At 53.4% G+C, this 25,019-nt stretch overlaps 10 protein-coding genes and 1 non-coding gene across 11 annotated transcripts; 4 read left to right on the top strand and 7 right to left on the bottom strand.

Annotated features, from left to right (window-relative positions):
- Positions 1 to 363: 363 nt before the first annotated feature.
- On the bottom strand, positions 364 to 1,940 carry BO80DRAFT_465468 (putative mitochondrial 2-oxodicarboxylate carrier protein). The gene is made up of 5 exons (XM_025722717.1): positions 1,754 to 1,940; positions 1,690 to 1,700; positions 1,596 to 1,625; positions 1,452 to 1,538; positions 364 to 1,391 (listed from the first exon to the last, which is right to left on the bottom strand). The coding sequence occupies exons 1-5, from the start codon at positions 1,829 to 1,831 to the stop codon at positions 686 to 688; spliced, it is 912 nt and encodes a 303-aa protein (XP_025574657.1). The 5' UTR covers positions 1,832 to 1,940; the 3' UTR covers positions 364 to 685.
- Positions 1,941 to 2,151: 211 nt separating this feature from the next.
- On the bottom strand, positions 2,152 to 3,436 carry BO80DRAFT_357365 (putative GPI anchored protein; the record flags this gene model as incomplete). The annotated part of the gene is made up of 2 exons (XM_025715836.1): positions 2,152 to 2,695; positions 2,784 to 3,436. The coding sequence occupies 2 exons, from the start codon at positions 3,434 to 3,436 to the stop codon at positions 2,152 to 2,154; spliced, it is 1,197 nt and encodes a 398-aa protein (XP_025574656.1).
- Positions 3,437 to 4,163: 727 nt separating this feature from the next.
- BO80DRAFT_357450 (kinase-like protein) lies at positions 4,164 to 5,577 on the top strand (the record flags this gene model as incomplete). Its single annotated transcript, XM_025715839.1, has 4 exons — positions 4,164 to 4,731; positions 4,785 to 5,125; positions 5,176 to 5,335; positions 5,405 to 5,577. The coding sequence occupies 4 exons, from the start codon at positions 4,164 to 4,166 to the stop codon at positions 5,575 to 5,577; spliced, it is 1,242 nt and encodes a 413-aa protein (XP_025574655.1).
- Positions 5,578 to 5,643: 66 nt separating this feature from the next.
- On the bottom strand, positions 5,644 to 7,597 carry BO80DRAFT_465465 (cytochrome P450; the record flags this gene model as incomplete). The annotated part of the gene is made up of 5 exons (XM_025722716.1): positions 5,644 to 5,775; positions 5,830 to 6,854; positions 6,904 to 7,090; positions 7,137 to 7,354; positions 7,414 to 7,597. 5 exons carry the CDS (start codon positions 7,595 to 7,597, stop codon positions 5,704 to 5,706), a joined length of 1,686 nt encoding a protein of 561 aa, XP_025574654.1. The 3' UTR covers positions 5,644 to 5,703.
- Positions 7,598 to 8,645: 1,048 nt separating this feature from the next.
- BO80DRAFT_408631 (uncharacterized protein) lies at positions 8,646 to 9,955 on the bottom strand (the record flags this gene model as incomplete). The annotated part of the gene is made up of 2 exons (XM_025717852.1): positions 9,390 to 9,955; positions 8,646 to 9,335 (listed from the first exon to the last, which is right to left on the bottom strand). Exons 1-2 carry the CDS (start codon positions 9,936 to 9,938, stop codon positions 8,646 to 8,648), a joined length of 1,239 nt encoding a protein of 412 aa, XP_025574653.1. The 5' UTR covers positions 9,939 to 9,955.
- Positions 9,956 to 10,297: 342 nt separating this feature from the next.
- BO80DRAFT_465463 (uncharacterized protein) lies at positions 10,298 to 14,745 on the bottom strand. Its single transcript, XM_025722715.1, has 7 exons — positions 14,686 to 14,745; positions 13,786 to 14,641; positions 13,636 to 13,734; positions 12,151 to 13,580; positions 11,914 to 12,099; positions 10,661 to 11,864; positions 10,298 to 10,610 (listed from the first exon to the last, which is right to left on the bottom strand). Exons 1-7 carry the CDS (start codon positions 14,720 to 14,722, stop codon positions 10,466 to 10,468), a joined length of 3,957 nt encoding a protein of 1,318 aa, XP_025574652.1. The 5' UTR covers positions 14,723 to 14,745; the 3' UTR covers positions 10,298 to 10,465.
- A 297-nt stretch (positions 14,746 to 15,042) lies between these two features.
- Positions 15,043 to 16,615, top strand: BO80DRAFT_502675 (MFS general substrate transporter; the record flags this gene model as incomplete). The annotated part of the gene is made up of 1 exon (XM_025724334.1): positions 15,043 to 16,615. The coding sequence occupies one exon, from the start codon at positions 15,043 to 15,045 to the stop codon at positions 16,579 to 16,581; it is 1,539 nt and encodes a 512-aa protein (XP_025574651.1). The 3' UTR covers positions 16,582 to 16,615.
- An 882-nt stretch (positions 16,616 to 17,497) lies between these two features.
- Positions 17,498 to 18,825, top strand: BO80DRAFT_408624 (NAD(P)/FAD-dependent oxidoreductase; the record flags this gene model as incomplete). The annotated part of the gene is made up of 1 exon (XM_025717851.1): positions 17,498 to 18,825. The coding sequence occupies exon 1, from the start codon at positions 17,539 to 17,541 to the stop codon at positions 18,823 to 18,825; it is 1,287 nt and encodes a 428-aa protein (XP_025574650.1). The 5' UTR covers positions 17,498 to 17,538.
- A 38-nt stretch (positions 18,826 to 18,863) lies between these two features.
- Positions 18,864 to 20,614, bottom strand: BO80DRAFT_445712 (Zn(II)2Cys6 transcription factor; the record flags this gene model as incomplete). Its single annotated transcript, XM_025721505.1, has 4 exons — positions 18,864 to 19,022; positions 19,073 to 19,768; positions 19,816 to 20,489; positions 20,542 to 20,614. The coding sequence occupies 4 exons, from the start codon at positions 20,612 to 20,614 to the stop codon at positions 18,864 to 18,866; spliced, it is 1,602 nt and encodes a 533-aa protein (XP_025574649.1).
- A 1,591-nt stretch (positions 20,615 to 22,205) lies between these two features.
- Positions 22,206 to 24,654, top strand: BO80DRAFT_105577 (glutamate--cysteine ligase). Its single transcript, XM_025713369.1, has 7 exons — positions 22,206 to 22,466; positions 22,517 to 22,589; positions 22,634 to 22,699; positions 22,745 to 22,857; positions 22,907 to 23,032; positions 23,080 to 23,632; positions 23,682 to 24,654. The coding sequence occupies exons 1-7, from the start codon at positions 22,456 to 22,458 to the stop codon at positions 24,576 to 24,578; spliced, it is 1,839 nt and encodes a 612-aa protein (XP_025574648.1). The 5' UTR covers positions 22,206 to 22,455; the 3' UTR covers positions 24,579 to 24,654.
- Positions 24,655 to 24,876: 222 nt separating this feature from the next.
- Positions 24,877 to 24,948, bottom strand: BO80DRAFT_t179. Its single transcript has one exon. It is a non-coding gene; the product is annotated as a tRNA-Met (tRNA).
- Between the last annotated feature and the right edge of the window lie 71 nt (positions 24,949 to 25,019).

The following is a 25,019-nucleotide window of genomic DNA, read 5'->3' as shown; positions in this document are numbered from 1 at the left end:
ACAGTGGTGCATTCGGTGCATGTACCTTTATACCTGATTTTTCTTTACGTAGTTTAGTTCATCTCACAACTCTCACAACAGTAACCATACCTCATAAAGAAATGAAATAATAAGAAGCACATCCCCACACAAACAAGGAGACTCCGAGGAAATACAACCCAATAGCGTCATACCCTCGCTAATTCCTTCCCCCTGATTGATTGACCAATCCATCCCTCTACTAGTCCTGACCTAGGTACGGAGTACGTGGCACCTACCGTACTCTAGGTACCGAAGTCCGGGGAGAGTTGGGGTAAGTGAAGCGAAGGGAACCATGGATCGCGCGGAACCGGGAGGGGAGGAGGGGAGTTTGACATGTCACATGCCACATGCACTTTCGCATTTATCGTACAGGATAATTAGTTACTCTGATGGAGTGGGTGGGTGGCCAATCATGGTTTGGTCATGTGCGTTCTTAAATAAAATGGAGAAGAATGCGAGCTAAGTGGTAAATGCTTTTGATAGACATAGAAAAAGAATGTACTCAGTACGTATAGGCATATCGTGATGGACAGAAAATGAACATGGTCTCTATTCAAATAACCACCTCTCTCACCGTCCGGGCCGTGTGTGCCTCTATTTTCTATGAAGAAATAGATAGATAGATGAGATAGAATGAAATGGAAGGGAGGATGCAGAAGAGGGTTTACTCTCCCCTCATGTTCCGGAAAAAGTCCATCACTCCGGTGAAGACCACCAGGAGGATACCACCTCCCGGTCCCAGACGCAGCACCTTGGGCAAGAAGCCCTTGTACAGGGCTCCGAAACCTTCCTCCTTCATCACGGTGCCCACGGCCGGCCAGGCCCAGTTGTACTTGGGCACCTGGCCCGGCACCTTGGAGGTGTTCTGAATCCGCGACTTGACGACATCCATGGGCGTGTTGAGGATCGTACCGGCCGTTCCACCAATCGTACCCGCAATCAGATCGTTTCTCGTCTGCTGGCTCTTGTTGCCCGGCTCGGCGGCGGGCAGCTGCGACCGCACCTGGAAGATACATCCGAAGTAACCCGAGTTCCAGAGAATGTGACGCCAGAGGGTGGACTCCAGACCGTTGTACAGAGCCAGAGGGCCCTCGGCGGCGACAATCTTCTTCACCACATCCAGCATGCCGTTGTATTTGGAGGCGCGATCCTGCAGACGGATCTTGACCAGCTCGAAGGGAACCACGACGAAAGACTCGGTCGCTCCGGCGGTCGCACCGGTCAGAATGGCGAGGGATTGGTTCTGCTCCTTGGCGCCGAACAGATTGCGGTAGAACGCACCCCAGCTGTCGTTGGCGGCGAACTTGGTGGCACGCTTGGGCGCCTCCATGAGGATGGGGGCCGAGATACCGCGGTATAGACGAGAGAAGCTAGTGAGGGGAGATGGTCAGTGAGGGGATACGTGGGGAGGGAAAGGAAAATTGACGAACCCCTCGTTCTTGACGATCTTGCGCAGGCAGTCAAACATGCCATTGTAGTATTCTTCACCGGCGACGGCGGCGCCCTTCTGGAGTTGACTAGAAGGATTGCGTTAGTGGGCGGGATCGCAATTGGGTGATAAAGAGAGCGCTTACACTCGGGTCTTGACGACATCCAAGGGGTACCTGGGGTAGGGTTAGTTTTCCATCGCGGGGATGTCGGAATGTGTTCTGGGGGGGAATTGCGCACATCACAAGAATCTAGGGTGAAGTTAGTCGCGTGCCCGCCCGTCAATGGATCACACCATACGTACCTCGGACACACCAGCGACGGCACCAGCAACGAACTGGTAGCCGAAGGGCAAGGGCTTCTGGTTGGGGTTGTTCGACATGATGCTGAATTGGCCGTGGGAAGGCGTGCAGACGAACAATCGGAGAAGACGAGTCGGGAGGGGAAGGGAAGAAGATGAAGAGAGAAGACAAGCGATGGAGATTATCGAGGGAGGAAGCCGGAGTCGGAGAGGGTCGGGGACTCACCGGGATGTCGCCCGATCGGGTAAAACACCGCCCCACGTGCCGCCCCACGGGGCTTCCGACTGATGGACTGATGGACTTATACCGGCCGCCGCTTTCATCGTCGCGCATGGACTTCATTCTCGCGTATAGAGTACCGAGTATATACATGACTCATTACAGACGTTTTATCGTTCCATCATATCCCAAGGGCCACCAGTAGGCCCATTCCCACCATCCCTCGCTGCCACCCCAGTTTCTCACTCCCGCTCGTGGCCTGCTCCTTGGCCACCGTCTGTGTCGCCGTTGACACCGCTGTACAGCTGGATCCACATTGGTATCCTGTCGGACAGCACCCTCCTCCGACAGTGGCTGCACAGCTGAACCAGCCACTTGCGCAGTGTGCCGCCTTGCTGGTTGTTAATGCCGTGGTCGTGTCCGTGGTTGTGGCCACGGGAACTACAATGGTGACTCCGTCGCTTGTGAAAGTCGTCGAGGGTGTTGCGGGGCAGTCCGTCGTGTCGCAATTGCGGCCAGTACGGCAACATCCTCCCTGGTAGACGGCCGAACAGGCATAGAACCCGGTCGGACAGACCGATGCTGTACTGGTGGTTTTGGTGGTCTCGGAGTTCGTGGAGGTGGAGACACTGGTAGGCCGAGCGGGAGGGACTAAATCGCCCGTCGACTGCGTTGCCGTGGTTGCAGGGATTGTGTGTGTGGACGTCGAGAGCATGACCGTTGAGCTTATGGTCACCGTGATCGTATACACCCGCATACCTGTGCAGTTAGCCTCGACGCAATTCAGAGATCGTTTCTATCCAGGCAGGTCACTCACAGCCACCAGTCACACATTCATACCCCGGAATGCAGCATCCTCCGCCCAAAGATGACGAACAACTGGCGTACCCATCCTGACATGATCCGATGGTCCCCGAGCAAGTGTCCCCCGTCGGACAGCAGCCCACATCGCCAGATCCCGTGTCGTTGACCAGGACGCAGGTGTCGCTCGTGCTACAGCAGCTGTCGGCCCGGTCAATCGATGTGCAGCTGTATGTGCCGGTAGGACACTTGAATTCTCGTCGAAGAAGCGGTGAGAAATGCTCGCTCCACCCGCGCCTCTCGACCTCAAGGTCGCTCGGGTAGGAGGGTCGAAATGGATACGAGCGAGGTTGGAAGTCAACCTTTTCGGTGGTGTTTATCGATGGCGGTAGTTGCGAATATAACCCATCGATGTCGGATGTGTTGCCTGCTGTGTAGGCTTCGTCGAACAGCCAGTAGTCCAGGAAGAACTTTTCGCTTTCGTCATCGGTCATTTTCCGAACGCCACGGACGGGCTTCTGCGACAGGTATGACTCGATGAGGGCATTGTGTTGGAGGATTGCATCTGCATGTTGGGGATCGTTGGAGATGGAGATGTTGCTTGCCAAGGCCTGTCCTGCGATTGATGGCCCGAGTACGCAGGCCAGTAGGGGTGCGAACAGCATGAGGCAGTTCTCAGAACTAAGCCAGGATTAGCTTCCACATCGAGGAAAGAACAATTCAAACCTACGGAGTAAAATATGCTTCCAACAGACAAAATCTATGCAACCCAACTGCCCGATGTTGGTGTCCGTGGTCTGTTGGCCATCAAGGTGACCAAAGGGAAATGACCAGGATCAACTGCAGATCATAGCGGCACTAAATACTAACCGCCGCACGAATCAACAATGGTCCAAGCCTAGCCGACCAACAACGTTGGGGGGCAACAAATGCGTGGCTGGGAAGTGGGCAGAACTAAGAGGCCGCAGCTAACAAGTGGGCACCTCCCGATCGGGAAGGCAAGGCATGGCTGTGGATGGATACCTGATTGTGCCGGCAGTACTTTTACCGCTTTGCGTCATGGCGGTGGGCCGGCCCTGGGCTGGCAGGTTGTTGGGTCGAGAGTGGATTGACTCACGGACTCCGCACCGGAAAGCTTATTTTTAGAATGAGATACTATGTCCAAGTCCAGGAAGGAGGGGAAGGATACACCGCGGCGTCAAATTCCACGAGATTAATGGCACCGCGGGCGAACCGCTCGTGCTAGTGATGGGGCTGAGTCGCAGGGCGCTTGTTGGGTGACAGGGTTGTTCCCCCTCCCCCATGTCAACCGTCAACTGTTAAACGCCGTCTGTCCCTCCTCCTCGAGTCCGTCCCTCCCACTTTCTCTTACAATTCCATCCACGCGCAATCATGGAGGACTCCCCGTGTGACTATCCCAGCGAAATTGTCTATACCCAGGAGCCACTCTCGGGATACAAGTTCGGTGGCTACCTGCCAGTCCATCTGGGCGACACATTTAAAGATGGCCGCTACACGATACACCATAAGCTCGGGTGGGGAGGATACTCCACCCTCTGGCTGGCTCATGACATCCTGTGCGCCAGAACTCCCTCGTTTCATCAACCCCATCCACTAACTCTCCCCAGGCAAAATCGCTGGGTCTCGCTGAAGATCAAGACGGCAGACACTTCCCAGAGTTCCCAAGAACTCCCCAATCTCCAACAACTGGAGAAACTGGCCGCCCCACATGGTCTCGGGTCGAGGTTCATCTGCCACCTCCTCGACGCCTTCATCCACTACGGCCCCAACGGCATCCACCAATGTCTCGTGTTTGAGTTGATTGGTCCGACCGTCGACCGGATCATCAGTGACTACCGCGAGCTTTCTGATTCCCTCGATCCCCAGACCATTCTCAAGTTGTCGAGACAGCTTCTCAAGGCTATTGAGTTCACCCATGCCGCGGGGGTGGGGCAGCTAGGTAAGCGCTGAACTCTTGCCGTTGTTTCAAGCACCTTTGCTAAGTAAACCCAGACATCAGCGGCCGAAACATCGTCTTCGGTGGGAAGAGTCTGTCTTATGTATCCGAAAGCATCATTTTTGCTGTCTTTGGATCCCCGGAGCATGAACCCGTGACTCGTCTCGATGGCACCCCGCTGCACAAAGGCTTCCCGCCTTCTCTGATCAGGCCGGTCAACTGGGAGGACTGGCTTGAGGAATTCCACGAAGACATCCGGATTCTTGACATGGGAGAAGGTTTCTTCCAGGAAGAGGTAGCTCCTCAACTAGCCCAACCTGGGCCAGCACGGGTGCCAGAGGAAATCTTCACGGAAACGTCTGACTATAGGGCTGATCTATGGCGCACTGGCTGCATGGTATGCTATTCACTCGAACTTTGCCGAATTATGCTCATCTGCGATTACAGCTTTTCTTTTTCGTGTTCGGGACATACCCGTTCCAGTCCGAGGTTGACGATGAGGTTCTGGTTGCGGAGATGGTTGACCTTCTGGGGGACTTGCCCGAGGAATGGCAGCCAGCCTGGGATGAGATGCAAGAGAGTTTTGATGATGGCATGGACTTCCAAGGTGAGTTGAAGTGGACCCCGCACACGGCTAGTGCTGCAGCCGCTGAGAATTCTACTGGTTCCCCGACAGGCGATGAAATATTGGATCTTGAGGGACTGTTCAATAAGGAAATTGGTGAACCGGACCTCGCTCCTCTCGTGCCAATCATCAGAGGATTGCTGGCGTTCCTGCCTTCTGAACGTATTACAGCGTCGGAAGCACTTGATCTTTTGGGACCTGAAGAAGAGGATCTGTTTAATTAGTCAATTTCATTGGTGTAAATAGGAGAGATTGTCTGCGTTTTGAATTTAGTTACGAATTCCCAAGTCAAAAAGAATCCCGCCAGTAGAATCCTTTTAGTAATTCTGGTCCTGATTTCAATATCGAGCTCAGTTCGACATCTCAGCGACACGGACTTTCATCATTGTTCCATCCACCGGCTTAGCGGTGACCTGCATAGTCTTCAAGCCAAAGTTAGCGACCGTCCATGCTCTCAGAGATATGGAGAGACCTACATTAAACAACTCCGATTCAACTTCATACTGTCCCTTCGCATCCAGAATAGGCTCGCCGGCGCTGTCCCGCGCAACCGCCCCTAATCCCACTTTCACGAAATCAAATCGTCTCGCGGTACACGCCAAAATTACCCGTGCCTCGAGGTTAGCCAGCTCCTGTCCGATGCAGCTGCGCGGACCCCGCTCGAATGGCCTCCACGCACTGGCAGGTACTTGACCTGCCGCGACCGGACCGTTGTCTTTGTCATCTGAATTATCCATCGGCAATCCCAGTCCGGTGTCTGTATCTCCCATCCACCGCTCCGGCAGGAACTCGTCCTTCGTTGGTCCATAGACTGCCGCGTCTCGTTGAATAAGCGTCGGACAGTTGTAAATGATCACTCCGTCCAGACAGAGAGACTTTCCATTCGGCAACTGAACGTTGAATCCTGTACCAGGGGGCATATACCTCGCCGATCCTGATGGTGGATACAACCGCAGGGTCTCCTTGATTACCGCAGACGTGTACGACATTTTCTTGAGGAGACCATCACCACCCGGAGCCAACAGTTTCTCCTGCACGGCTGCGGGGGATGACTCTGGTCCGAAAACATCGTCTAATTCGCGACGAAGTGTATCCAGCGCTCGCGGGGTGCGGCTGAGCTCATAAAAAGCCCATTCTAACAGAATACTGCTGGTGTCGTGACCAGCGAATAGAAAACTCTTTAGCTGATGGCACGTCTCCTGGAGGGTCCGATCATCCAAATGGTCAATGTCTTGCAGACTTAGTGACAGAACGCTACGGGAGAGTTTCTCATTTGACTCCTTGAGCTCCGCGAACTTGGCCTTGATGTGATCTGTTATCAGGGCATCAATGCGTCGAGTTAACACTCGGCGCTGCCAGAGTACACGCGGGTTCAGCGAGTCGTATTGTACGGTGCTATTATTGCGGTATGTGGCTGTTAGCTCTCGGTAGAGGCGGACGAGTTCGTCCTGCTTGCTGGCATCGTGCTGAGCGTGAAAGTCTTTGTCCATGGTCACTGCGCCTTGGGGAAGTCAATACGTGCAACGCACCAGGCTTATCATATGACACACCGATGATATCGAAGACAAGACCAACGCACCGCTCGTTTAACGAGAAATCCTCCCCGCTGCAAGCATACCCATCAAGGATCTCAGCGAACCGCATCGTCTTGTCAAGAATACATGGCAGCAGAGTCAGGAGATGCTGAGGTGCAAAGCCCGGGTTGAATCGCTTGCGTAGAGCCTTCCATTGCTCTCCCTAAGACGTTAAGCATTTATACAGAAGGTATTGAATGATGGCGTACCTCAGACGTAATAATGGAATAGGACCCCAACAAAGGCTCCAACGTCTTCATCCACGGCGACTTTCCCATACTATACGGGAAATTCTTGGTATTCCGGGATACTTGTTCCGCGACCTCATGGTCTCTGACCACACACAACGGACGCTGCAAGGGGCGGAGATCATATAGAACCAGAGGGGGGTTGCCCAGATGCTCCTGGATTTCGCGGAATATGATGTCTAGTGAGCATCGTCAACTAACTCGCATTCCAGCGGCCATGGGAGAAGATGACTCGAACCAATATGTCTCTTCTTTTCACCTCGAACAATAAACTCGTTGATCGCCTTCATATGACCCCAGACCAGGGACGGGGGAAGCTGCGGCCAGTCGCCATACTGCTTGAATCGCAAATGCCGGGCCCGGCGCAGGAGGTATGAGAGTAGCAGAGGCAGGAGGATTAGGAGGATCGTTTGTGCGAACATAGTCGCTGTATCCCATCAAGGTGGATGCTTGAAATTCGAGTTAACATGAGGGGAAGTGAATGCTCCCTGTGTTGTAGGACCGCCGGATGGTCCCGTGGCTGGCATTCCACTCATCCATGGCACTTGCCGTGTTCTTCGTAAAATAGATAGGGTGGCAGTTTACTCCGTAGGGAAAATTCAATTGGTTATGATTCTTCGATATCCACAAATCCCCGTCTAGCAGCATATATCGTCTGTCGTTCCCTCTCTATACAGGTTCCCAGAACTATCTTGGGTATCATCAGTCCACTTGTATACAGGATAATGCTCGACAAGGGCCGATAGACTCTGCCTATGGATGTCTGGTTACAGTTCTGACGTCATTGGAATGTGACATGCACCACTCCTTTCTTCTCGTACATTATGTGACAAAGTGTACCAAGTAGCTGAAAGAACTATGCCTCATGTCTAGCATGGATAGGACCCTAGAATGATTTCCAATAAGGCTTCAAGTACCCATACTCTACCCTCTCTACATTTGCCTCTATTAAAACACGCCCTCTAAGATCAACCCCCTGTACGCCCCTCCCAAATCGCTCTTCCCCTCACGTTTCCTTCCTAGCCATATTCAACTCAAGCTCTGCATTACCGCCACCTTCTCTGGACTCTCCTCCCAAAACAATGCATGCCCCGTCCAAGAACTCCAATGTTCTTTTCTGGATAGAATTGTCTACTGGGGAGTGGCATGAAGGATGGATGGGATAGCGCAATTAGTGTCATGAAAGATTATTGGAACGGGTTTATAGCGGGTATCATTCCCAACATAGACGGATTAAATTAAAATAAGCTCACAATCCATTTTATTATGCCTGCATTCCACTACATATTGAAAAGAAAACCGAGCTATCAATTTGATAATCTGACATGCCGCTGCGCCGAGACTCCTGAGTACCACCGGCATTGCTTCACCTCCACCAACACCATCCAGCCAACTAAATGATTCCAGCTCACTAAACAACCATCGAACGAATGACGAAAGGTAAACCACAGCTATTCTTCCCTATGCATGCTAACGAGGAATCGAAAGCAACGCCTCAAACCCTCCCTTCAACCGCTCACTATCCCGTCGCAGCAGCTCCCCATCACCGGCATCCTCAATCAAGCGCGCAGCCGTATCCAAACTCGCCGGGAATGCCTTCGCAACCAGCGTGCGCACAATCTCTATCCGCGCCGTCCGATTCTCAATCGCAGCCAAGATCGCCTCGAAGATATGCGTCTTATTCACGAACCTCGCATCTCCCACGCCCCGCAGCAGCCCCTGCATCTTCCGATTATACAGCAACCGGTACCGCTTCAACTGCTCCGGAGAATCCTCCCGCGTGTCATACGGCCATCCATACACCACCGGGTCCAAATCCCTCGTGATCCAGCCAGGGAAAACAGCATAGCCCAAGAATCGCGGCATCGTGTGCGCCCCCTCCCAGTCAATGATGCCCGTCACATTGCAATACTCATCAAGGCGGATATTCTTGGATTCAAACTGCGGCACTGCCAGCACGAATGTCTCGCGGTCATCCGTTCTCCGTTTCGTCGACAGCGGCAAGCACGAGATCATCATGTCTAAGAATATGCGACAGCCAATCTCGTACGGACTACTTCCCAGGCCCTCGTTGGAGGTGACTGCCAGACGATCGCGCAGAAACTCCACCGTTGACTCGTATGGTCCGTACTCCGCATACTGGATGCCTGTGTCTGACATCTCTGCATAGTAGCTGGGATGCATCCGCCGATGGCCCTGGTCATCAACTCCCACAGTGCCGATCTTGTCGAAGTAGAACCCGCGCAACTGTGCCATCGCCTCCGCAACACTATCCAGGATCCGCAGACGCTTCTCTTCTAACGACATCGGGCCTGACTCGTCGAACCAGACATCCGCAACTGAGGTTCCCGAAATGAAACCCTCCACGACATATGGCGCTTCGAGAACATTCGCTGCCGAGGCATTGAAGTCGTATATCTCGGGCATGGGAATCATAGTTCGCTTGCGGATGAATCGCATCATTTCCACTCTGGCAATAAGGGCGCGTTTGGCAGGCTCGGTGAAGTGGCCGGGTCGACCGCTGCAAGGCAGACGAATGACATAGCGCAGCTTGTCGTCGAACTCGATCACATGGATGAGGTAATTGCTGCCTGTGAGACGCTCGATCAGGGTGGCCGTGGTGAAGGTGTCTGTTGTGAGCTTTCGACGGATGTCACTGGCCAAGGTGGTGAGGGCGTCGGGGTTGATGGCGAGAAGGGCCCCAAATCGCTCTTCCACGGGGGTGTGTGGGCTTTGGATGCCTGGATGGTTTGCGTCAGACATGTTGCTGGACTCTGTCTGTTGTAGGGACAAGAAGGAAAAAGAGGAGGTCAACTCGGTTTGGGTGAGCGAGATGAAGGTGCAGGATAGATGTAAACGATGCGAGGTTTCGAACTTGACGGACCTTAACACTCTTCATATTCAGAGAAAAGTTTGGATCATTCACTACTCCCTCGAAGAGGGCAGTGAATGCAGCCTTTTCGTAGGAGAATCTATAGCACCATACTCTTCAGTGGGTCAGAAGTACTGTCACTAAACTATCACGGCCAATTAGCTATAGCTCTCAGATCATGGAAAATCCTACAGACTCGATATCTAGCCCAATCTCCTGATGGATCGCGCTTTTAGTGCAGATAGAATCTCTTAAGATGTTGGTGTTTCTATACCACTAGATCGTGACCAAACAATATATTATCACATGATTTCCGATTCCACCGCCAGAACCATTCGAACTTGTCTTCATTTCAGCTCGTGTCTCATCTTATCTTCAATTGTAAAGCTACAACACGTCCTCCACCAAGACCGATTACTTATAATGCTGCTTCAGCAGTAGCACTGAAGTTGTGAAGGCTCCCCCGCGGTTCAAAAACCACCCGGTTCAACTCCAGGTTATTACCACTGTTAATGGGCAGAGAGTCTTCTTCCGATGGCGTTCCCCAGCCTCCTCCACCAGGTCTGTGCACATCGTTAGCAAAATAAACAAAAGAATGAGGGTATGGACGTACGTATGAATAATAATCCGCTCCCCCGGCTGCACCTTCAACTCCATCTTCCCCCCAATATTAATCACCCGTTCAGTCCCATCCCACTCCTTCTTGACATATAGATTCAAACCCGCCTGACCAGGTTCGCCACCCGCGAGTCCATACGGCCGATAAACCCGACGCTCACTCAGCATCGACGCCGACAAGGGGATACGGAACTCCAGCTCCCGAATCACCCCGTCTCCACCACGGTACAGCCCCTTACCGCCGGATCCCTTGCGGATGGAGAACTGCCGCAGGATAACCGGATACCGCAGCTCATACACTTCGGCATCGGTGATCCGAGTATTGGTCATGTGGACATGGACTCCAGACGTCCCATGCCAGGTTGCTCCGGCGCCGGAGCCACCGCAGATGGTCTCGCCGACCCCGAAACCGGGAATATCGTTGCCGTGCTCGTCGAGCCCGCCCATGCCGAATGAGATGATGTTGCAGCATCCCTGTGAGGCTGCGCAGGCTTGGAATGCCCCTAGGACGACATCCGTGATGCGTTGTGATGTGATGGGGTTTCCGGCGCAGACGGCGGCGTAACCGGATGGGTTGATGAGGGTGCCTGAGGGGATGATAACGTTGATGGGGGCTAGACAGCCTTGGTTTAGGGGGATGTCGACGTCGATTAGGGCGCGCAGGCTGTAGATGATGGCTGAATGGGCGATCGCTTTGGGGGCGTTGAGGCAGTTGAAGGTCTCGCGTCCGGTGCCGGTGAAATCGAACTCGGCTGACCCGGTCTCGGCGTTGATGCGAATCTCTAGACGGATCTCTGTACCGTCGTCCATGAAATCGGAAAAGCGAAGGGGCTGGCCGGGTGCCCGTTTGCCAATGCTTTTGAGCAACTCGCGCACCGCGGTTTCGGCGTTCTTTTTGATCGCGTCCATGTAGAAATGGACTACTTCGAGCGTGTTTTCTCGGACAAGACCTTCTAGCAACTGTGCGCCCTTCTGGTTGGCTGCGATAGCTGCTTTCAGGTCGGAGACGTTGTCTTTGTATGTGCGAGTGCCGCTGCAGCCAGGGTATGAGGCTGGCTCGTCATACAGGAACTTTCGGACCATTTCCTCGTCGAATCGGCCTTGCGATACCACTTTGAATCCCATTGTCATGGCGCCTTCCTCGTATAGCATCTTGCTGTCTGAGGGCATAGATCCTGGAGCAATTCCTCCGATTTCCGCTGCAGCAAGGTTAGACTATGGGGGATCATTATAAGTGGCTGCTCTTACCATGGTGGCCTCGGGAGGCAACATAGAAGATGATTTTGCTGCCTTGCTGATCCCAGACTGGAGTGATAATAGTAATGTCTGGAAGATGCGTTCCTCCAGCAAGAGGATGGTTGGTCAGGATATGATCTCCTGGTTTCAAGTCGCTGCCATATTGTTTGTGCTGATACCGGACAGCGTACTCCATACCTTGGTTCAAATCAGTCGTGTTAACATCCACTAGAGGAGAATGTCACTCACTTCCCAGATGCACAGGAACATTAGGTGCATTCGCAACAAGCTTTCCGTCAGGTGAAAACACTGCGCAAGAGAAATCCAACCGCTCCTTGATATTAGTCGAGACAGAGGTCTTCTGGAACATCCGGCTCATCTGGTCGGCAACCGACATGAACCGATGCCCGAAAATAGACAGCTTGATGGGATCGACCACCGTGGCATTGTCATCCTGCTTCTTGACCGATTGGACGTTGAGTATCACATGGCGAGACAGGATGGTAGCCGTTGCATTCGGCTCAACGACAATGGTCTGTGTCTTGTCGATGATCATGGCCGGTCCTTGGATGAAGCTGCCCGGTTGCAGGTGGTCCAGGAAGAACACTGGCGTGGGGACACGTCCAACACCAGCGAAGTACACGTCTGTAGCATCATTCTGCTTCTCCGTGCCCACGATAGAGGTTGTTAGGGACCGGAGCTCAGGCTGGGGCGCTTCTGGGGGAACGGAGATGGCTTTGCCCACTCCACGCACCCGGATATCCTCGACCAGGATGTTACGGCCTGGGAACGTAAAGGAAAACTCGCGTTGATGTTCCTGGATGAATGCCGCCTCGAAATCTCCGGCCTCCGGTCTGAGCACCATGAGTGTGTTGTCGGTGCCCTGGTACCGGAGGTTGAGGTAGACCTCATACTGGATGCGAGCCTCCTCGATTCCGTCGGTAGTCAAGGCCTCGGTGACCTTTGCCTTGAGGGCCGTGATACGGTCGTGAATTGATTCCATCGCAGTTGCAGTAAGAACTCCGGACGCAGGCTCCTGGGATTCATGCACCACATCGGCGAGAGCCATACCGTACGCGGATAGAATCGATGAATAGCGGTGGATAATGACGGTCTTGATTGACAGCGACGACGCAATGGCACAGGCATGCTGCCCGCCCGCTCCACCAAAGCAGGCCAGATTGTGGGCAGATGTGTCGTAGCCACGAGCCTCGGTCAGGGCTCGGATGGGCTTCGCCATGGATTCGTTTGCGACCTGGATGAAGCCTAGAGCAATCTCCTCTGGCGTCTTCTGATGTCCCGTCTCTGCATTGATTTGGTCTGCCAGTTCGGTGAACTTCCGACGAGTGACCTCAATATCGAGCGGCTCATTCTCGTTAGGGCCAAAGATTTTGGGGAAATACCCAGGCAGCAGACGGCCGAGGAACAGGTTGGCATCAGTCACTGTCAATGGACCTCCTTTGCGGTAGCAAGCTGGACCGGGATGTGCGCCTGCAGATTCGGGTCCTACAACAAAGAGTCCATGACGCCAGAATAAAATGCTGCCGCCTCCAGCCGCGACTGTATTGATATCCAGCTGCGGAGCCATCACGGTCACTCCTGAAATGGTGTTCTCGAAGGTATGCTCCAGCTTGCCGTCGTACCGCGAGACATCTGTGCTGGTGCCTCCCATGTCGAAACTATATCAGTTAGCGGATTGGATGCCTCATGATGATATCTGGAAGAAAGGCATACCCGATCACTGGTTTCCGGTCTTCTGGATCAAAGGAGGTACCTGCGTAGCCAACAACACCACCTGCCGGGCCTGACAAGATTGCCCGTAATCCAGTGAATCTATGTACAGTGAGCTATACATACCACCTTCCAGAAGGAAAAGGGTCATACTTTTGGAAATTCACCAATCCTCCGTCACTCTGCATAAACTCGCAGCGTGTGTCTGTCGACCGTAACTCGTCCTGAAAACCCGATCGGAATCCTTGAATATATCGCTGGATGACAGGAGTCAAGTAGGCATCTGCCGTTGCAGAGGCGCCTCGGGAGGTCATCTTGATCATGGGAAGAAGCTGGCTGGAGAGCGAGATCTGCGTGAATCCGATCTCGCTAGCAATCCGCTCAATCGCCAATTCATGCTCTTGGAAGGTATACGAGTGCACGAGACAGACAGCGATGGAGCGATATCCTTCGTCGTAGAGTGTCTGCAAGCTCTGTCTCGTCTTGTCCTCGTCTAAGGGCTCCAGAACGCGAATGACCTCTCCACTGACTCCCCTTTTCAGGCAGGGGTCTGTCTCCAACGCTGCCTCAAGGCCTTCTATATCTGGAAGGGGATTTTGTTGATATCCCTCGATCGTGACCCGCTCGTCTACCTCGACTACGTCCTCGTAAAGGACATCGGGTCGTTGGATATTCAGGGCAAAGAGCTTAGGACGCGACTGGGTCCCGATGCGAAGTGCATCTTTGAAGCCCTTGGTGATCAGCAGCGCCACACGCTCTCCTTTTCGCTCCAGCAAGGCATTTGTAGCCACTGTCGTTCCCATGCGAATACTGACACTGCCGAAATCTGATGTGGTGAGCTTCTGGTCTCGGGGGAAACTTTTCCCTGTGGCTTGCTCGAGGATCCGACGAATGCCTTCGATGGGAGCATCTGCATAGTTGGCTGGGTCTTGGGAAAGCAGCTTGACGACGATATCGTCCTCGCGGCCTTCCACAATGCCCAGACAATCGGTGAATGTGCCACCGCGATCTATCAGGTCAGCTTCCGGTCGTTCAATCAGGTAGGCGTCTCACCAATAGCGATCTTAATGTTTAGTTTTGACGAGGACATGATGATTGGCTAGGATACAGACAGAACATGTGCAAGAGAGGCATTCATTCTCCGCGAACGGCTTGCGTGGCTTTTATAGACCGCACCGGCTTGATTCATTACGAATGGCGTCTCGCCCTAATGCGGCGCTATCTTATCGTGCCTTTGCTGTCGGCCTCGCTCCGACCTTCCCCGCGCCCTAGTTTCTTGGACGGTGGAGTCCTGATAACGAGTCAGTGTCTGTTATCAGGCGTTTTTAGATGATGGTATAAATCTGTCAAACGGCGACATGGTTGGGGTCGTTTCCCCCACTCCATCGATCCAGATCCTGCCCGGTCACCATGACTGCTGACCAGAAGAAACCCGGCCTCGACAGCCATGTCCCTCACGATGATGTCCTCAAGCAGGGACAGCTCGACGACTTCAACCGTCCCCTGGGGCAAGGGGAGGATGTCGCGGTGCAGTTCCTCGCCCAGCTGGATCCCGTCATCATGGCGACTCCTATCGCTGAGGCAGAAGCGCGCCGCGTGCTGTGGAAGATCGATCTGATCCTGATCCCATTGATCATGGTCACCGTCGTGCTGGCCGCCGTCGACAAAGTCATCATCTCCAACGCTGCCATCTACGGCATGGAAACCGACACCCATCTCACGGGTAACGAGTACTCCTGGGTGGGCTCGATCTTCTACTTTGGCTACCTGGTCTTCGAATACCCAGCCGCATTGCTCATCCAGCGACTCCCCGTGGCCAAGCTCTACGCGGCCATGGTCTTCACCTGGGCCGTGCTGATGCTCTGCACCGCGGCGACGCACAACTTCGCCGGCCTCGCTACCGTACGCTTCCTGATGGGCATGCTAGAAGCATCCGTCTTTCCCATCTCCAGCATTCTCACCGTAATGTGGTGGAAGACCAGCGAGCAGCCCATCCGAGTGGCCTTCTGGTTCAACCAGCTGTCGTCCGTCTTCTCCGGCGTCGTCAGCTACGGCATCGGCCACACCCACACAGCCCTCCACCCCTGGCGACTCCTCTTTCTCGTGCTCGGCGCCTTCTCCATCCTCTGGTCCATCATCCTCTACATCTTCCTACCCGACTCGCCCGTCCAATGCTGGTACTTTTCCGACCGCGAAAAGTTCGTCTGCCTCGAACGCGTCAAGGACAACAACACCGGCATGGAAGACAAGACCATCAAATGGTACCAGGTGCGCGAATGCCTCCTGGACCCCAAGACCTGGCTGCTGGCCCTCTTCTCGCTCGCCCAGAACATCCCCAACGGCGGCCTCGTCACCTTCTCCGCCCTCATCGTCACCGGCCTGGGCTACTCCTCCCTGATCACCACCGTCCTCGGCATTCCCACCGGCGTCCTCGCCACCATCTGGCAACTCCTCCTCTCCTTCCTCGCCTCCCGCATCCCCAACTCCCGCTGTCTCATCATCGCCATCTCCAACCTTGTCCCCATGGTCTGCGCCATCCTCATGTGGAAACTCCCCCGCTCCAACAAACACGGCCTCCTCGCCTCCTACTACGTCTTCTACACCTACTGGGCCCCCTACGTCCTCTCCACCTCCCTCCCCATGGCCAACACCAGCGGGCACTCCAAGAAGCTAACCCTCAACGCCATTTTCTTCCTCGCCTACTGCGTCGGCAACATCATCGGTCCCCAGGTCTTTCGCTCCACCGACGCCCCGACTTACTCCCATGGCTACGAGGGCCTGCTCGCCTGTCTTGTCGTCGCTATCGTCGCCATCTCAGCCTACGGCTTCCTCTGTCGCTGGGAAAACCAGCGTCGCGACGCCACTGGCCATACGGACCCTGTGTCCGAGGATGCGGCGTTTTCGGACCTGACGGATAAGGAGAAACAGTCATTTCGGTATACTTACTAACCTGCCATACCAACACTCTAAAACTCATAGTAACCCGTACCTGTCTGAAATAATGACCGTATAAGATTAAAAAAAAATATACTACTCTAAATTCGGGTTTCTATTTACCGTACTCTATAAGCAAACCCACACAAGCAAGCCTAAGATTCCACACACAGCGCCGTATTCATGAACCCCACCACATCCATCCTCCTGATAATAATTAACATTGGCAACTCTCCCTATACGTAGGTATTCTCCCCTTCACCCTTCAGTGTGCTAAGTATCAGCATCTTAATTCATCTCATCTATCACATAACACAAACCCCATCCCTCGAACCCTACAGTACCCAACCCACAAATCCAAAAATTCATCCAAAAGCCAAACAAAACAAAACATGCCTCGAAGCGAGCGACCAAACCATCATCCTCGCTAATACTACTTACTACTAGTAGTAGTGGTTGAGTATTAGGTGGCATCAAATCAAATGCGGGGTGAGTAAATAGATTACGACCTATACCGACCTAGGTAGGTAGGTGCCGGCCGGTACGGAGGTTGTGGGACATGACATGTAATAAGTATTGAGTAATAAGGTACGCGCTGTGCGGAGCTTGGCTTGTACTTGTGGATTATCTAATCATAGATATTTTCTCTTATTATGTGTTAGTCACCTGTTGGAGGCTGTGAGTGAGATACTTCGATAGGATAGAGAAGGTCGGAACGAGGGCCCGGTACTAACGGAGTAGGCCCAGCTTATCTGATTCTTGGCGGACGGGTTATCTATACCTATTCCTTATCGGAGGCGGACCGATAACGAGTCTCTAGGAAGGGAGGGGGAAAAGGGCAGGTCGGTGCGAGGGACATACGTAGTCGGTCATGAGGGTTTAGTTATTGGTTGAGATTTGAATTATCCTGGTTAATAAATACCCCGGTTGTGACCTAGGTAGGACGAGAGATCATATCTCACACACCCAGCTATGAATCCGAATACGAATATCCTCATCGTCGGAGCAGGCTGCTTTGGCACCTCCACTGCATATCACCTCGCTCAACGCGGTTTCACCTCGATCCGTGTGTTGGATCGATATCCAGCGCCGTCGTGCGAGGCTGCTTCCACGGATATCAGCAAGATCATTCGCAGCGATTACAACGAGCCGTTGTATGCGCGGCTGGGCATTGAGGCCATTGCCGCTTGGCAGTCGGAGGAACTGTTCCGCGACTTGTACCATGTGCCGGGCTGGGTGCTGAGCGCGTACAAGCTGTCCTGCGCGTTTGTGGAAGGGTCGATTGAGACAAGTACCAGGCTTGGGGTGAAGGGTTTGGAGCGACTGTCGCCGGAGCAGATCCGGGAGCGGTTCCCCCTGGTGACGGGCAAGCTGGACGGGTGGAATGTGAATGTTTGGAACCCTACGGCTGGCTGGGCGGCTGCAGGGGAGGCGCTCCGTCGCATGGCCGTTGCAGCGCAGGAAAAAGGGGTGGAGTATTTCTCTGGGGAGCAAGGCTGGGTCAAGCGGCTGGTGTTCGAGGAAGGAGGGTGCTGCACTGGGGTGGTCACGGCCGACGGGGCCACGCATGTCGCGGACCTGGTCGTGGTGGCCGCGGGGGCGTGGACGCCCTCGTTGCTCGATGTGGCCGGCCAGTTGACGGCTAAGGGGCACAGCGTGGCGCACATTCAGCTCTCCCCGGCGGAAACGGCACACTACTCGGCATTCCCCATCATGGACAACCTGGAGCTGGGCTATTTCTTTCCACCGCAGGCCGACGGGGTGTTTAAAATGGCGCACAGCCAATTCATCACCAATGTGCAGACGGACGCAGAGTCGGGGATTACGACCTCCATCCCTCACACCTTTGTGCAGAGCCCGCAAGATGATCTTCCGCTGGAGATTGAAGCCCAGATGCGTCGCAACCTGCGGCGAGTCCTGCCGGAACTGGCCGACCGGCCGTTCTGCTATACGCGCCTCTGCTGGGATGCCGATACCGCCGACCGCCATTTCCTGATCTCACCGCATCTCGATCACCCGGGGCTGTACATCGCTGCTGGGGGGTCCGCACATGGGTTCAAGTTCCTGCCCGTATTGGGCAAGTACATTGCTGACCTGCTGGAGGGAAAGCTGGAGCCCGAGATCGGTCGCAAGTGGCAGTGGCGTGCTGGCCAGAAGGTGACGGCGAAGAACTTGGCTCATCTGGACCCGGAGCTGGAGTTAACTGAGCTGACGGGGTGGAAGGGGCGGAAGACCCGTGAGAAAGGCTCGCGCTTGTAGTAGCCATCTATATAGTTAGATGGTATGCCCGAATGAACCTATGTCAGCGCTAGCTTCCACCCGCCCAGCATTAACATAGCATGCTCCCATTCAAAGCGCACCCTCTTTCCCATCTTGACGCCGTTTCCTAAGCCACTTTGCGCAAGGTCGCGGTGTCGCCAGACCATTTCCATCACTTCCCTCGCCGGGGCGATGTTCTATCTGGTCAGTATCTCGAGCGGTATACGTAGTTAGGGGATACACATACTCCGAATCGCCGAATGCCCTCCAACTCATTGAAAAGCTGCAAGACGACAACTCGCTCGTCGTCGCTCGGGGCACAGCAGCCCGCCAAGAAAAGAGGCCACAGAGGCAGCACGGCGGTCCGCATTATGTTGGTCTTGTGCTCTTGTATAAGATCGAGGATCTGACGGATACAATCGTGTTTATCCTCGGGGGCGAAAGACGGAAACGTAGAGTTTGTCTCGGCGGACGAGCAGATTTCATACAGTAGCAGCATCGCTCCCAAGCGGTTCGCTTCAGCGATAGTCATACTGGACTGCGAGTCACCATCCCCATCGGGGGATGTCTGGTGGATCATCTCCAATTTTTCCTTGAGCCCATATACAGTCTGATGGTCCACCTCGCGCTCCGTCCACGCCAGATCCGCAATCCGGTTAATCAAGAGCAGCAGGGAGTGGCTAAATCCCATGTATGGGTCGATAGTATCCGGTAAGGACGAACTAAAAGGGGTTGGTGAAAGACACGCCTGGGTTTGCGGGCTCTCCCATCGAAACGCCGTACGGGCGAGCACGAGGTGGAAAGCGAAGTAGCGGTCGAAGAAACTCAGTAGCTCCTGGCTGTGCCAGGACAGGATTTGGGGGCGCTGTTTCTTTCGCGCAGACATGACCAATTGAAATCCATCGAGGTGAGTCACCCATGATGGACGGCTATTATCCGAGATCTGCCGATGTTAGATTCACTTCTGATTCGTGGCCAACGAATATTTACCTCAAACCAACACATCATGAGAACGAGTCCCAAGATCTCATCCAGCTCCCTGTCTGTCCAGCTGTCGCGACCCAGAAGAGTCCGGAGATAGAGTAGCGCGCGATGATGGTGCTCCAGGGCAGGAACGCGATACCGCGCTTCGGAGAGTCGCAAGGTATTGGCCGAGATGGCCAACGCCGCATGGTAAATGCCCTCTGAATTGAGTGCCATGGGCAATATGAGATACCGGTATGGATTTGACTGCGCATTGTCCACCAAGGTCGAGCTGCTGCAGATGACCGCCTCAAAGAAGGCCAGCAGCGTGGGGTCGTTGGTGGATCGACTCTGACCTGTGACGGGTACCGTGCTCATCGCCGGCGAGAGCGACAGTTGCCGTGTATATTTCGGCCATATCATGTCATTCGTCCCCTGGTAACCTACACAGAACCGTTCCACATCATGGACAGAGGTATGGAGAAACATCCACTGCCGGTGCGGAATGGGCGTGGAGCACTGTACTCTCTTGGCGAGATCTGCTAGATCTGTATCTCCTTTCTTCTGGCCATTCTTCGACCACACCCCCTTTCGTCCATGGCAAATGCCCTTGGCGACCGATTCCTCGAGCCAGGTCAAGCGTAGACCGTATCTGCAGGGCCGGTTGTTTCGCGCACAGCGGCGACAGACAGGATGTGTCTCTTCATTAGATCAATTAGAACCGGAATCCACCATGGGAAGAATCTCTCATACCGTCACACTTGACTCTCCGGACTCTACAAGCCCAGCAGCCCGTGCGGGTGCGTGAAATCGTCGAGGCCGTCATGTTGTGGAGAGAGAGGAGGCCTGGACAGAAGCTGGAGCGGAGAAAGACGAGAGGGGTCGCTTATCCGAGCCCATCTATAGGCCGATCTTATCAGCAAAGCTTACTACACAAACTATTAATACTTTATAGTTATATAGAGTAGATATCAGGTTATTCGTGATGTCTTCAGTATAAACGACACCGCTGTCAGTGTAAAGGGCAGCCATCAAACCCATGCAATCTCCCTTCATCATGGCCTCATCTGGGTGCTCCATGACGTCTTTGCGTGACTACATACCCCATGGTCTGACCACTTTCAGAAAGATTTAACCTCAGCAAAAGGCAAAAGTTTTCTCAGTTTATAGTGCAGAATATACATTGGACATACTTCCACACTACGCAAGTGGTTCTAGAGTATAGATTGAACTGATGATCTTGGTAGTGACGACAATACGAGAAAAGAGCTGCCAGAGTGAAGGGTGACCCTGTGACATCAACGGCACGTGGTCGAGATGTCTCCGCTTTCTCTCCTTTCTTCTCGTTCTCCCCTCCCCCGCTCAATCTCTCATGACTTCACCAACAAGCAGCTATGCGAATCCGGTAGCAAGAATGCCCATTACGTGGTGTATCCCTCATCTTTCTGACTACGCGTGTCAGCCTTGTGAAACATGCGATGACGTTCATGACAGCGCAGGCTCCCCGCATTTACAACTCCAATCATGAAGGACAAGCTTGATCACGAACCATTGCCTGGCAGCCAGCCTATCCCAGCCATCCGGTGATACAAAACCATGATCTGAAGTTGACCGATGCCCGGATGCTTCACATGCCAAAGGGATTTTCATCATTCACTTACGAAGCCTTTCCCTGCAGCAACAAACCTACGGTCCGGGAGTCGCAAAAACATACGTACGCTCGACGAGCGGACCTGAACTCCAAGCTAGGAGTGAATGCAAATCACAAGGCTAGCACGAAGAGCGGAGAGTCTTGGCTAAGAGGGGAGATCCCCGTTATGGTGGACCTTGACAATCGCAAATGCTGGTGGGGTTCTTTTTATTCGACTTCGGCTCTATTTCTTCCCCCTTACGGAGGACGCTTCTTCTAAGTACGCCATCCGAGTGGCTGACGATCTGCATGATGCAGGCCTTGGCGATAATGCATTCGCGTACTTGTCCCGGAAATCATGTCTTCGAGACAATGTTTCGGTCGAAGATCTATTTTGAATGGGCTCCATCAATGCTAGAGCCACTCGGAAATGATGCTGCCTTCAGGGTTCGATCATCCTGCCGAGACGAGAAATATGTGAGCCATACCGCTTCGAGCGATGCAGGGGATCTAACCCGCTTGCCTATAGACTACTAACTGATGCGGCTGTCTTATTACTGATTCAGATGCAAATAAGATTGAGACATATGAAGACTAAAGCTTATTATTCCCGGGCTGTCTGGGCTGAAGCTTTGATTCCTTCGGGATACCCGGCAAATACTCCTTCGGTACTCCGTGGTCTCTATTTTTCGGACATGACGAGCCACCATGCAAGGGGGAGCAACGAGCAAGCTGCAGCTGGCCATTACGCCATTCGTGGGGCTGAAAAAGCGTATTATCTGAGAATGCATAGCTGATCTTCCATGGCCTTTTCTGCTTCCACGAGGATTACGTACGAGGTCGCATATTGCCATCAGCCAAGCCATGGTTCGTCGCGTTCTATGATCGACAATCGCGAGTGATCTGGTCCTCAAATCAATCCTTGTGCGTCCTTCTCAAAAGGACTATAAAGCAATGCCCAGATATCGGAAACTATCTCTCCATGTTTGTCTAACCCAAGAGCCTGATCCTGACTAAACTTGATACATTCAGCAACAATGGGTCCACCGTATGTCATACCCTACCCTATTCCACGATGTGAGATTAATGCTTGAGTAGAGTGAGAGGAACACCAATCCCATGGCAGGAACTGCAGGGTGTCGCACATCTTGCCCGTCGAGGAGCGGTGGAGGTTGGTCTATCACATTCATTAGATTCCTGCGCTAACTGAGACAGCAACTGCTATCTCTCTGGAAGAGACAGAAGGATAGAACTGACCCAGAGCCGCTCTGGGGTGACGAGGTATGATCGCTTGCCGTTCATGAGGGATGGTAGCTGACCCGTCAGATTGAATACTCCCTGATCAACCTTGACGCAAACACATCTCGAGCAACACTGCTACTCAACCAGGAGGAGGTCCTTCAGAAAGGCAGGGATGAGTGCGCCAATGCAGAGGATGTGTGAGTATATGCCACGCATCAGAAGGATTGGGTGACTGATATGTTCTAGTGAACCCTGGAACGAAGTCGCCTTACAGCCGGAATGGGGTCGGTATATGATCGAAGCGACCCCTGCAGAACCATATGGAGGGGATATTGTCGACTTGCTCAGGGTAGAAAGCAACATGAAGCGACGGTAGGCTCTTTCCTCTATACAGCCCGAGCTCGTGTTAATGTCGTTAGACGAAAGTTGATCCGACAATGCCTGTCGCGCGACCAGCATCCCGTATCACTCTGTGTCTTCCCTGGCCTGGGAATAAAAGACCAATATACAATCCCAGAAGAATCTCTTGAAAGTTCGACAGGTCAAATATACTGCCCTATATCACGTTATATCATGATGGTCCAGAATCTTACTGCCCGGCGACAACGGCGTGTTGAGAGCTACATCCCGGTCTATCGAGACGAGCAGACAGAGGCACCGTTTCATGACAAGGCTGGGTCATTCGAGTATCCAGCGGAACATCACCCCCCGGGTAATGCAAAAGAGGGCCACGTTCATCTGGATGGAATCGGTCTTGGGCTCGGGAGCTGCAGCATCCAAGTTACATTCCAGGCTCTCAATGAGTTTGAGGCTCGATGGCTGCATGACCAAATGGTTGCTCTGGGGCCAGTTATGCTTGCCCTGACTGCTGCCACGCCTATCTACAAGGGGTATCTGGTAGACACTGATGTGCGCTGGGATCGGATCTCCGAATGTTTCGATGACCGCACGCCAGAAGAATTAGCTACCACAGTAAGTCCATACCCCCGGTAGTTTATACTTAATAACTAACCCAACGCAGCCGCCACGTTATTCCTGGAATCGAACATACATCTCTCAGGAGAAGCCAGCAGATGCAAATAGCAAGTCCTCGCCGACTCCCATGGACGAGACGGTCAAACATCGCCTACTAGACGGAGGCATGGATGAACCTCTGGCGACTCATTTTGCCACCATCTTATCGCGAGATCCAATCATGTTGAACCGCGCCGACCTGGAGAATTTCGACCCCAATGGTACGGGCGTGTTTGATGTGTACTACAGCAGTGTGTGGCAACATGTTCGACTCAAGATGCCATTAAGCGATGACGGGCCTGGCTGGCGGGTCGAGTTCCGTCCCATGGAAGTGCAGCTGACCGACTTCGACAACGCCGCCTTCTCAATCTTCATGTATCTTCTTTCACGCGCCATCACGGACCTTCACTTGAACTTCTATGTTCCGGTGGACAAGCTGGGTGAGTCTATGGAGCGCGCGCAAAAGCGGAACGCGGCCGTCGAAGAGCGGATCTGGTTCCGTCACCGTGGATGGTCGTCGACAGAGCAGTGCGATCGACCACAGCGCCAGCGGAAGGGCTGTGTGAACTGTTGCGGAAAGACCAGTGGCTCTACATCTCCGTATGGTCTCCTCACCATGGACGAGATCATCAACGGCGAAGATCCTAAGGTGCCGACGAGCTTTCCCGGACTGGTGAACATCGTGCGGGCGTATCTGCAGTACAAGAACACGTCCCTGCTGGAACAGAAGAAGATCATGCCGTACCTGGATGTGGTTAGCAAGCGGGCCAGCGGGGAGCTGCCGACCCCCGCGCAGTGGATGCGATCGTTTGTGACGGGCCACGAGGAGTATCAGCGGGATAGCTACGTGGGGGAGAAGATCCGGTATGACCTGTTGCGGGAGATTGTGCGGCTGGAGGAGTGAATGAGTAGATACCACTTGCCTTCGATGTCTTTAGTTCATATGCATAGTTGAAATGACGCTGTATTTATGATCATATGCTGGATACATGATTGAGTTCACGCTGCGGACATGGTTAACAGAGATGTCGGTAGGGTTCATAGGTCCGACATTGCTACCCATCCCCAACCATTTCTACCAGAACAACCCCAATCGCTGCACCACGACAGGAACTTTTGTGTAAAATTGAAGATAAAGCATCATGACGTGACAGTAGCAGGAACTGTAAAAACAAAAAAGAAAAAAGAAAGGAAAGATAGGATAGCATGTCCTGGTTTCGATCCAGGGACCTCCGGGTTATGAGCCCGGCGCTCTTCCCCTGAGCTAACATGCTGCTGGTTGAAAATAACAGCCCCAATTTGACACTATAAAGGCATAGTTTCCAGTCACGCGGATATAAACACC

The sequence above is a fragment of the Aspergillus ibericus genome (assembly GCF_003184845.1).
Source record: "Aspergillus ibericus CBS 121593 unplaced genomic scaffold BO80scaffold_23, whole genome shotgun sequence".
Lineage (NCBI taxonomy): Eukaryota > Fungi > Ascomycota > Eurotiomycetes > Eurotiales > Aspergillaceae > Aspergillus > Aspergillus ibericus.
Note: the sequence above shows the minus strand (reverse complement) of the source record. Positions and strands in the feature narration are given on the sequence as shown.

Bases quoted from the DNA above. Each gene is read 5' to 3' on its own strand.
- BO80DRAFT_105577 (XM_025713369.1), top strand. The intron at 22,700-22,744 runs GTATGATCGCTT...CTGACCCGTCAG, and splicing joins AGCCGCTCTGGGGTGACGAG to ATTGAATACTCCCTGATCAA. The intron at 23,033-23,079 runs GTAGGCTCTTTC...TAATGTCGTTAG, and splicing joins GAAAGCAACATGAAGCGACG to ACGAAAGTTGATCCGACAAT.
- BO80DRAFT_465463 (XM_025722715.1), bottom strand. From the start codon at position 14,722: ATGTCCTCGTCAAAACTAAACATTAAGATCGCTATTG. The intron at 14,642-14,685 runs GTGAGACGCCTA...CTGACCTGATAG, and splicing joins AAACATTAAGATCGCTATTG to ATCGCGGTGGCACATTCACC. The intron at 13,581-13,635 runs GTATGCCTTTCT...TAACTGATATAG, and splicing joins GACCGGAAACCAGTGATCGG to TTTCGACATGGGAGGCACCA.
- BO80DRAFT_465468 (XM_025722717.1), bottom strand. From the start codon at position 1,831: ATGTCGAACAACCCCAACCAGAAGCCCTTGCCCTTCGGCTACCAGTTC. The intron at 1,539-1,595 runs GTAAGCGCTCTC...CAATCCTTCTAG, and splicing joins GATGTCGTCAAGACCCGAGT to TCAACTCCAGAAGGGCGCCG. The intron at 1,392-1,451 runs GTTCGTCAATTT...TCCCCTCACTAG, and splicing joins AAGATCGTCAAGAACGAGGG to CTTCTCTCGTCTATACCGCG.